This window comes from Egretta garzetta, unplaced genomic scaffold (assembly GCF_000687185.1).
Source record: "Egretta garzetta isolate BGI_Z169 unplaced genomic scaffold, ASM68718v1 scaffold118, whole genome shotgun sequence".
NCBI lineage: Eukaryota > Metazoa > Chordata > Aves > Pelecaniformes > Ardeidae > Egretta > Egretta garzetta.
In genome coordinates, this window is record NW_009260484.1 from 4,040,135 (window position 1) to 4,052,167 (window position 12,033).

At 37.5% G+C, this 12,033-nt stretch overlaps 1 protein-coding gene across 3 annotated transcripts in view; it reads right to left on the reverse strand.

Moving 5' to 3' along the window:
• FAM120B (family with sequence similarity 120B) overlaps positions 1–12,033 on the reverse strand; it is a 54,318-nt gene that overhangs the window by 5,353 nt on the left and 36,932 nt on the right. For all 3 annotated transcript variants that reach the window (XM_035899709.1, XM_035899712.1, XM_035899710.1), the window contains exons 7-9: positions 7,490–7,696; positions 3,045–3,153; positions 1,684–1,797 (exon numbers count right to left, since the gene is read on the reverse strand). In XM_035899709.1, the coding sequence (XP_035755602.1) occupies positions 1,684–1,797; positions 3,045–3,153; positions 7,490–7,696 (430 nt within the window). The remainder of the gene's footprint in view (positions 1–1,683; positions 1,798–3,044; positions 3,154–7,489; positions 7,697–12,033) is intronic.

The window sequence follows — 12,033 nt, forward strand, 5'->3', positions numbered from 1 at the left end:
CACTATTGAAGTTGAGACATTGTCATGGAATTCTTAAACACTAACTGATAAGAGAGAGCAAAGGCTGCCTAACCATTAGGTACACAGAAGATATGGGTCCTGTGGTTACTGTTCAATTACTTGTCAATGCATTTTATCCAATAACTTATATATATTATGCAACAGCAGGAGCCATAACAGTATACCATGGGAAGGTATATAAAGGATGGGATAGATAGGTATCAGTAATATTACTAGGAAGTTTTATCATGTAAGCGATCATGGAACATAAAATCACCACTTTTTTTTCTCTTTTTTTCTCTCTTTTTGGTGAGACGCACACATATAGCACAGGCAAGAACTACATAATGAAGCAACCCAAATACCTGTCTTAATATCAGCAAACTTAGGAAAAAGAAACTTTGTCAAAATGAGTCATCTTGGCAGATCAGTTTAAAAGGAGCTCTAAAACATTGCAGGGCTCTCTTGTAAGGATAGATATATTTTTCCAATAAATCTATTTCACTTATAACAGAGGCAATTTAACTGCATTTATGGGATCATGTTTTAAGAGCGTCCTGCGGGTAGTAAATAGGGCTAGTATAGAAGAAGCCAAGATGTTTTAATACTGCTACTGAAACACGTTTATAACACAGTTCAGCACAGTTACTGTGGAACATATTTTGTGGAATATATCTAGTTGTAAAATCTCTGGAGCTGACCCCTGAACAGCAGGTTTCTTGAGATGGTCACAGTAACAATGACCAGTTTTGGTTCTGCTCACGGTCAGCATACCACTCTATATTTTAGCTTTACATTTTACATACACGATCAAACCATCTTAGCTGTGAATCAAGTGGTAGTATCTCACTCTCAAGCATACAACTGTGGCAGCTGAAACACATTAAAGACTTTACTGTATGTATTTATTACTTATCCTCCCTAATCACATTGTCAATGTTCTTTGAAAACCACACCTGGAAACATAGAATAAATTTAGGCTCTACAGACTTCAAAAAATAACTGATCTTTCTTAGATACTTCTCTTCTTTTTGCTTATTTTCTTTAACCTACGTGCATATTCTGTAACGCAAAATAATGAGGAAGTAAAACTGCATTATGTCAGCTCGACAGTGTTCTCCACAGTGATGCTTTGTTGAAATGTCTGTTCTGTTGAAGAAGGGAGATTGGCGAGTGACTTAAGATTAATGCCAAGACAAGACAGGACTTGCAATTGTATGACTTAAGTAATGATCTGGAAGTGGAGACCCAGATCTAGAAAACCACTTAAGAATGTGTTTTACTTTATTCATGTGCTTAGGTGTTTTGTTGAAGTATGAACTAAGCTCTACAGCTAGAGACTTCAGACAGACATTTCTGTGCAGCTGTGCCAATTTTTTTTAGAACTATTACAATTTTAAACACAGCTCAGCTGAGACCAAGCATGGAAAGTTTAAATACCCCATGAAAGCTTTTTTCCCAGAACACTGAGTAAAAGATGACTCAGATTATAATGCCACACTCTACCTCACCTTGCAGAGTTAGTTTTTGTTAATGGTAGTACACAACTGTAACTGATACAAGTTTTGTTACTGACTGCTGTAGCCACGGGGTAGCTGCATACATAGAAATGCAAAATGTGTATAGACACAGAGCTATTACACTGTTGATAGTGACTATTCCAAATACACACACGTTTTTTACCTTGTGGCTGAGGATTTCTCCATAGGAACCCCCTCATCTGGTTATGATATGGAGGAACAAAAGAACTTCTGTGTGTTTGTTGGAACCTGGGATTAAATTCTCTTTGTTGTGTTCCTGAAAAACAGTATTTACTAAGCAACTCTGTATATAAGATTAAATTAAGAAAAAGAGAGACAGCATATTCTTTTTTGGGAAACAACATTTCTTAGTTTTATGCCAAAATACTTAGGCACAATTACAATTTTTCCAAACTAAAGTCAGCCTAATAAGCATGGTTCTTGTCCTCATTTCCATCTATGCACATCATGATTACAAGCTGTTAACAAGTGTATTTAGAAACCAGAACAAAATTTTATGACACAGATTTGGAGACTGCAGTCATTAAAACAAAACAGAAATCTCTGTCCAAATTGGAATCACAAATCATAATTAAAATGCTTAAGTACAGCTCTCAAGCAATAACAGATGCTAAAAAGGTCTGGTATCATAAATCACGAACAGATACCCTTAGTCTGAATGTCCAGCACCAGTATGGCATAGTACCATACTGGTGTCACATAATGCAGAGTACTGAACTAGCAGAAAATCATTGGCTGTTATAATTTGCTCAAGGAATTTTGAAGGGGTAGTTTTTATCCTCACAGACATTATAATTGATCAGCTATTAAGCAGGTAATAAAAGCATAATGCCAGCACAAACACTGAGATTCAGCGTGAACTATTTTGAAGCCTCAAAAGCCTCAACATTCAGGCTGATCTGTGAATGATGCTAAAAACCTTTTAGATGTTTTTTTTCCCTGAAAGTCAAGCAGATCAGGTGGGGAAAACAAATGTCTTTAGTAAACTGAGCCATAAAACTGGGGAAAAGTCAAAGCAAGGTTTTAGGCAAAAAAAGAGCTGTTCTCCAGATTGCCCAAAAGCTTTCTTATATTTGAACTATATCAGTCAGTCCAACAAGGAGTATTCTCTCTTCAATACTTTCAACTATCAACGTTAAAATAGCTCCCCTGAGGGAAAGGAAGAAAAAACTCTGAGTCATCTAATTCCTCCTATAAAAACAACTTTAGTGACTGAGTAAATAGCAGTAATGTTTCTGTCAGTGAATATTGTATTTACCGCATATATCTCACTAACTATGTAGCTAGATGGAAATATTATTCTGTCCAAACTTGGGTAATCAAATTAACATCAATTCCCAAAACCAGGATAAGTTTTCTTAGATCTCACCTTCAGTTTCTTGGAGAAAGACCTTATAATTTACTTAGCTTGGTGGGCTGCCTATGTAAATGCTGCTGCTGTTGAAGGATAACTGAGCTTATCCATATATTGACTTTAATCGAGAAAATTAACACAACACCAACCTGTGATAAATCCATTCCCTCTTGGTCTGCTCTGTATTGTTCTTTTCTTTGCCATGCAAGCCTTGCAAATGAAAGACTTCAGATTCTGGAAGGGTGTATACAAAGACTCCTGCAGACAATAGGGTTAAAAATCAACGACTGTTCTGCTTTTCTCTCTTCAGGTGCAGCACAAACCAATCACATGTACCACAACTAAAACACTTCTCTTTGCCACATGCATGCATATATGAAGGTGATATATCTGGCTCGCATTTTTTCAGGAAACAAAGTTCAAACATTTCATATTAGAAGTGGATCCTTGGAGGGGTGAGTACGGGTACAGAAGGAATGTTTTCCCCTTTCTCTGTGAAGTTTGTTTTTCTTTGTTCACATCTGTAAATCACTTGCTTTCTGATTCTATTACCTTGCACCTGTAGATATACTTAACTAGACTTCTATCAGCAATACCTCAGGCAGGGATGGTTAAAGCCTCCAGATAAGGACTGATGAACTCATGGAAAACACACCAGTGAAAATCGAAGTATCTTAATCTCATATATTAGAAACAAAACTTAACACAATAGTAATACATCAGCCTCAATTCCTCACTGATAAAATATAACCGAGTCTAAAGAGAAATGCTAGAATTAAAGAAAAATGTTTACCTTGTGGAGTGATGAAAAGTTCTTATGTCGAAAGGACAAGCTGAAGCTATTTAAAGATGCAATACTAATGTGATATACCCTTAACTTTCACTGATTTTGGTGACCTTTGAAGAAGTGTCAGAATCTTTTTCTTTTTTATTGATTTGTACTGAGCACGTGGGCAGTAGTACACATTGAAAATAATTATCAAAAGACAGATTTTAGAGCAATGGCATAATTTGTGATTTTCATAAAACTGAACTGATTTTCACAGGATGACAATTCCTTTTTCACCAAGGCGGGGAGGAGAGCATTACAGGATAAGGTAAAAATCCAATAGGTGGCAAGACTGCAGCAACTAGAAAGGTAGAATCTGAATCCCTGAACCCTCCCACGAACTTTCCTAGCATATTTTCTGAGTTAACAAACCTCTTTATAGGTTTTTCTTCTTCCACGCAAACTGAGTACAGTCTGTGAAGAACACCCACTAATGGGAAAAACCTTTGATTGTATTCTTGAGAGAATACATTCAGAATGTGCTTATGAAAGCTGGATGAAAGGCATAGTCAGAAAAGGACAAAACATATTACTTATGCCAACCCCATTAAGTAATTTGGTTTTAATTTAAAAAAATTGATCATGAACTTACTCATTAGTAAGAAGCACAATAAAAAGGCTAATAAAGTGATAATATCATTGACTCACTGCTTTATGAGACTATTATAGCCAATTTTCTGTGTGGATAAACAAACTAATATGATTACTGTTATGAAAAAGACAGAACTAGCATAATATGATCTTAGCATATCTTTTTAAAAAGCAAGATGGCTCTATTTTTTATTCTTATCAGAAGCTTTCCATTTTTTTTATCTTTAACAGCTGCTAGGCTACAAAGGGCTGAGCTACACAAAAACTTGCCCACAAATATATCAACTGCATTTAATTTCTATATTTTCTTCTTTTGGTACAAGAATCTGTGGGAAGCAAACCCTAAAATGTTAAAAAATTCTGGTATACATGTAAATATTTAACCAAGATTGTATTTCTACTGTAATTTTCATAGAGCTATTAACTGTATTTAAGCCCATCATAATCAAATCAACACTGATTCTGGGATCTCCTGAACTCCCTGAAGTAATGTAACTGTCCAGATCATAGAGAAGGGGAGTTAGGAGACAAACACTGAACACCAAAAGGAGTAACTTTCCCCTATTACTTATCTTTTCTATAACAAAACATCCCATGTAAAATAACTTTTTTCTGAATACAATGCTGTTTCTATCATCAGATTAGATTTATGGTGCTCAAGGGTAGATTGTTAACAAACAAGTGCTGAAAGATCTTGGCTTCCAGCGGTACATTAAGCTCTGCCAGGAACTAAGTATCATTTATTAAAGTTGAACTTATAATAATAGGAAAAAACAATCACATATGCTTGTTGCCCTGCCAGTGTCCCCAGCTAAACTGGCATCTCTTGGCAATTCTCCCAAAACTAGTTTCTTGCTTCAAACTCAAGCTGGAAAGCTATTTTATTAGGCTGGGAGCTATCTCTGCCATATATGTACCATAAAATTGTACCTAGAAATGAAAAAGATATTTAAACTACTTTAAAGGGCTAGAATATTTTTCCCCTCAATTGAACAGTTTATCTGGGGTTTGTTTAAACTAGAGTATCAGGCTTTCAAAAACCCTAACCTAGATATTTTAGTTGATCAAGCAAATTTCCAACTCTGTTCTGGGGATCTATGCATCTTCCTTCATCCTCCTTCTAAGACAGCTTAAAATATAACTTTAACCTGACCACATCAAGATTTTTAAATGTTAGCTAAAACATACTACCTAACACATTTTAAAATACCTCTCGGCCAATATAAATTTTGTACTGATTTAGATACACATTGTAAAAGTTGCTCACTAACCTGAATTCTACCCAAATGGAAAAGAAGTATCAATTTCACATAGATCTGTACAGTTTTACACTTTCCCATTTATTCTTTAGACCCTCTATTGTTCTGCAGAAGTCCTACATGAAAAACTGGATGAATCACTGTCCCAATCCAAAATCTACTGAAATCAATGGACCAATTAATGGGAACCACAGGATTTGGATAGAGGCTATAGTCCTAATCATATGATTGATTCCATATGGAAAGGATTATCCGTCCCCTCCGTGCTGAAAAGATATACATTCCACCCACCCACACACGTGTTCCACTCACCACTCCAGATCAGGATAGTACGTAATTGGACAAAAAATTAGAAAAGAAAACTAATTATACAACTGGTATTGAATACATGAGATTAAAATAATTCAAACCCGAAAACTTTGTAATTACTTTTATTTATTTTAACCTCAAGTGATATATGTAACAGCAGATAAAAACATTTCAAAGGTAAAATTTTCAAAGGCAATTAAATGATATAGAATATTCAGTTCCACACTAAAAAGAGACACAATAACTGAAAGTCTTAAAAGCTATCTACACAGCTGAGTACAGATCTACCCAAGCATCTCCACATATTCTGTGCTGCTGGGGCATGAGCCAGGCCTAGTCTGAGCTTTCAGTAGTGCATTAATACAGCCTTGCACCCAGTTTAGCAGATCCTACCTCTGAGCCTGGACATGACACCACACTAATACACCAGATATGGCCCATACCCAGCAAAACTCTGCTGGTATCTCCCTGCCCTTGCCTGGGCAGGAATGTTTTAAGTCATACGGTTTTTTTGGTAACACAGCACACAAATTGTACAAATCCCCAGTTTCTGAGAAGTGGGACTGAGAACTAAATAAATACTATGAGGTACAGGAAGGTACTTGGTGAGATTCTAAAAAATACTTAGATATATACCTTCCTCTGATTTCCAGTTCCTCTTTGAATTCACCAAACCTTCATCTCAAACTTTAGGTTCCTCAATACCTTTAAAAATATCACTGTGATGGTTTGACCTTGGCTGGATGCCAGGTGACACCAAGCTGCTCTATCACTCCCCTCTTCAGTAGGACAAGCAGGGAGAAAATGAGATGGGAAAGAAAAAGACCCCTTGTGGATCAAGATAAAGGCAGCTTAATTAGCTATTTCCCAGGAAGCAGGGCTTCAGTATACATAGCTGTTGCTCCGGAAGACAAAACATCGTAAAAAACAAATGCCCTCGCTTCCTCCTCCTTTCCCTTAGCTTTTATATCTGAGCCAACGTCATATGGTATGGAATATCCCTTTGGTTGGTTTGGTTCAGGTGTCTTGGCTATGTCCCCTCCCAGCCCACTGGTGGTGGCGGGGGAATGTTGGAGACACAGCCTTGATGCTGTGCATACACTGCTCAGCAGAAGTCAAAACATTTCTACGTACCAATAGAAAGCACAGCACTATGAGGGCTGCTATGAGGAAAATCAACTCCATCTCAGCCCGACCCAATACAATCATTCTTAAACACTTTAAAAATTATACCCAGTATGCTTATTTAAAGACATTCTTAATATGTTGCCTAAAATCTTACAGGAAAAAGATCTCATTAATATTTTAGTACTAGAAAGGCATTACAGGCATTTTCATTTTTTGAAACTGACAACCATTTTGACACTTCCTTATATTACTTTCTGACCAATGGAAACGAAAGAAAGGTAAAATTAGAGATTCTTTCATAGTCTTGGTATTTCTGCTTTCTTAGGCTTTTTTTGCAGAGAGGATGAAAAATGAATAAGAGAGGAAAAATATAAAGAAAGGGGACCCGTGTAAACATGAACATTAAAACAACAAACAAACATGGACAGGTACATTTTTCAAAGAATACAGAACTGTCTAAGAGGATACAATTACTCACATTGCCTTCCAAAAGCTCTTCCAAAGAGCAACCTCGGTGTGACTGCTGGTATTTTTCTTGAAAAAGTTTTCCATCAAACACTTCCCAAGGCATCAAATCATCCATCCTGAACGGAAAGCCACAGGCACTATTGGCCATGAGCAAAGTTGTAAGACCACGAACAAAGACAGCGCCAAGATGTACACCTCTGGAGTCCACTTGTGCAATCTGTTAACACACACGTACACAAAAAAAAAAAGGCAGGCCTCACAGATCAGTAAATATAAAGCAATCTTACCATGCAAACTATGCAAACAGCAGAGCAAATGATAAACAGTCGTAAAGTTGTGACAAAGATGGTCCTCTACTGGACAGCAGAATTTTGACAAAAGATTCTGTATCTAGTTTTGTTCCATAAGGTAAAAGAAGTGAAGTTTATTTTAATAAATACAGCATCTCACTCGAGTTTTAAGACAGATACATTCAAAATGAAAACAAAGACAAAATAAATGGCTATTCTCCATAGTATTTCTCAAGCATTAGCAGTTCCCTAGAAAGAACTCTGTTAGTGGAATGCAAAACATGAACTGGGAGTATAAAATGATGTGTACAGTGATCCACTGACCTTCCACAGTTTGATCAACTGGGAAATGTTACAGCACTTAGAGATCATTTAAATGATAAGATTTGACAGAACAAAGTTCATTGTGCCCAGGCTTTTATTTTAAACACTCTGAAATTTCCTCTGACTGTAGTCTGAAAGTCCAATTATTTCACACCAACATGGATGTCTCCAGAAGAAATACTGGAATGGTATGACAACATACAGAAAATGCAAAACGAGAAACTCAACAAGACAATTAAAACTCACGTCCAAAATAAACTTGATGGGTGAATTCAATATCCTGCTGTGGCAGAGCACAGTCAAATTATAAAAGCCTTGAATCCAATACAGAGAAAACTGTGATTTTAAGTATAGTGTAAACAGTACAAAGCTCCTCAGTGGGGAATGCCTTTTCCACAGTCTGTACCAAAGCTGTCTGTCAGGACCAGGAGGGACCCATAACAGTGTGGCCATCAATACTGTAATCCGTGGCAGATGTTGTACCCGTACAGTACAGTTTTCCTTACAGTATAAGTTATACCAGGAATAGCATAGCATCCAAAATAGTCCAGAACAGAAAGGACAAAAATGTGGCTCATATTTGTCTTAGCCCTAGCTCCTGAAGAGCTGTGAATTGTTTGTTTGAAATGCAATGGAAAGGGTTGGCTCATTATTACTAACAATAACAATATCCCTCTTGAAAGATCCCCAAAAACTGTAAAGGTATGCACATACACCATCAGTGCCCTATTTAAGAAAATGACAAGTAATAGCAGACAACATGAAGTGTTGTACTAATGGATCAGAACTTTTTCCTCCCTAAGGTGGAGGAAATCATGAAACCTTTGCTAGCAACACAGAGCTACATAGCTTCTTCCAAAAGAGACAAACACAATAAATCATTTGGAGAATATAGCTAGAACCTAGTCAAGGACTTAAGTTTTCTGTATTATTATGCGATGAGCCAAAGCCTGTTGCACAATTTGACTACATAATATTGGCTTTTGTGACAGGGTTCCCTGTAATCACAGACAAAGGGCAGTAGGGTTCTGTTAAGCTAACTTGAAGATATGAGGTGTACCTCCAGTGGCTGTTTCTTCTACAGTACTAAAGCAAAAGAGGACCTAGAGATGATGATGCAGACAAGAGACAACAGGCAGGGTGGTCCAGAGCCCTCTGGGAAGAACTTCTGCCTCTAGTGATTCCTGGAAAGGCATCAAGCTGGCTACCAAGGCACTGACCCAGCATGACACTCAGTACTTGAAATTCACCCAGTACAGACAACTGAAGACAACCACTGACATCCGGACAATGCAAGCTAATTTGAGCAGTCCTTTAGAAAATGAAAGGCCCATCCTTTGACTGTGACACTTCATACTTGAGTAACGGAGACCTTCTTCTCTCCTCCGTTTAAAATAAAAGTATTTTCAGTATGGGATCAGGCTATTGAGTTTCAGGAAGTTATTGCCTCCAGATGTAAGCTATCATTTTGCCAGCTGAGACTAGTAACTACATGCATGCTCATGACTCCCTTGCTCTGGCAAGTAAAGCGTGTTTTTGCAAACCATTTAACAATGCTGAAAAGTACTTGAAAGAGGAATGTGGTTTAAGAGAACCAGTATTATTTGTACCAAAGTAGATTGTAAGAGTGCACACAGCCAGTTACCATGCTGCAGCTGAAAGATTCTTATATTGCACTAACCAGATTGTTTCTGATCACCTGGTCAAATCTTAAGACCTGATAAGGAAATTACTCCACATCATTACAAGCTTTGAAATTAAATCTTCCTGGTTTGTGATCACAAAGTAAGACTTTATGAGCAGGAAGTACAAAGAGTAAGAACTGCTGGGAATCCTCAGCAATCCCTTTTATTGGTAAATTTTATTCCCATCTAGGGAATTCTTTCAGAATTTGTGCTGGTCTTGTTTTCAACCAACAATAAACTGAACTTTAAATAACTTCAATAAAATACTTTAGAGCACTTTGACAAGTGGTAAAGTTTAGCCCTTAAGCTACAAGTAAAATGGACATGTCAAGCTACAATTAGTAGTAGAGGCAAAGAGTGACAGTAGCACACCAACCAGCTGAATCAAACTTGGCCAAATTTATATCAATATGATTTATGCTACCAATAGGCTCTTTGTTATAGATCAGTACAAAACCAGACTGAAATCCCCTGTCACACAAATCAGTATCTTCTGCCACAGAATTATCAGTAAGTACTGATAATGTCAAAGGATTTAATTGCTGAAAACAAACTTTCACCAAGAATAATGAAAACAAATATTTAAGCTGCTGAAAATAGTAAATGCTGTCATCTGCAGCAAGCAATTTCCCATCTTCTAAATGAATGGCTGTGCACTATATGACTATTAACTCATACCTTTTTGTCATTTACTGACAAAGATGCTTTTTACTGTCCTTTTTAATCCCATTGGTACCAAGGACATAAAACAGCTGTTAGAACAGGTTACTAATAACTATATGTGGATGCTGGATGCCATCTGGGCCATAAATCTTAAAATGAAGCTTTTATATCTTTATTTTATTCTGAAAACTCTAAGCATAGACCCAACACAAATATGTTATCAACCCAACTTTCTTCAGTGACTTTATTCAAGTTATTACAAAACAAGTGCATAGGTATTTGCAGAACAAGTGTTTAAACCAGAATTTGAAAAATTTTGCTTTTGATTGTGACACACAAAATAGTAAAATACAGAAGAGGACTCTGAATGCTGTCTCAAGCTGAAGATCAGCGTAGTACTGTCACTGATGCTGTTATTTCTGCCTATGTGAATACGAAGTCTGAGCCACCAATAGAACCCTAGCTGTGCTCTCTCCAACTACACTCGAGACATACTGGTTAAAAAGATAAAATAATGTTGCTGGTGACAGGTTTTACAGGTAGAAGACTTCACTATCTAAGGATATCAAGCCAGAACTTTCCTAAAGCACTAAAGTATTGGGGGGTGGGGGTGGGGGGATATCAGATAGAGCTTGATTTTTTAGTGGAAATCAGTATTGGCAAGACCAAGGCAAGAACTATCAACAATGATTTCTTTATTTTAATAAGACAGGAAGAACGTCCACTAAACAGTAGTTTCTATTTTTCATGTCTGGCAATGAAAAACAAAGAAAATGAAAGCACAGTGAGTCTATAACAATGAGCCTGTGCACATGGCAAACCACAGACTTGCTTTGCCATGGGAATGCTCACAACTGCTTGGAGTCTGCAATGCAAAGACGTCATGATGAGGAGAAGTGGAAAATTCCAAAAGAAAAGAAGGCTTGCCTTACAGGGCATTACACCCTAGAGATTACTTCTTATTGGAAACTGTGTTGGTTCTTTTTATTATTTTCATAAACCCAGGACCCCAGTGAATCATGTGAGATACACCCCTATGATCCTGCTGTTGCTACTCCTACCACCAGCTGATGACATTTGTGTGAGAGAGACAGGGAGTGCGTGAGAACTGCTCCTCCTGCACCAGCTGCCTGCGCTGTGCCCCTACCAACAGCAGCTCCCCACCCTCTCAGCATTTGAGGAAAAAAAGATTACTTTTCCTATCTGCCAAAATTAAATGAGGACTGAGGAGAGAACTCAAAGTTCACAGCGCTCTAGTATCACTGCAGCAGAGGTTACTAATAGCATGCTTAGAAGGCCTGAGCTGAACTGGGTAAACCCACTTGAAAAGAGTGAGAGAAGGGCTACAGCATGTGTTTTTTCTAACAATTTGAGAAATGTCTTTGCTAGAAGAGCCAACATCATAGACTTAATCTTACATCATGCTTTTTTCTGCTCTAGAAATGCAGGGCTTTAGCCCGGGGACCGCAAGTTCAGGTGGATCTCTATGCTCGTGTGCATCCTCGCTGACCACAGAAAGAGGCTTTGCAAGAAGGAAAGTGTTTGCTTGCAGGAGCAGTTTGCAAATCTAGACCCAGAGACCATATATCCTG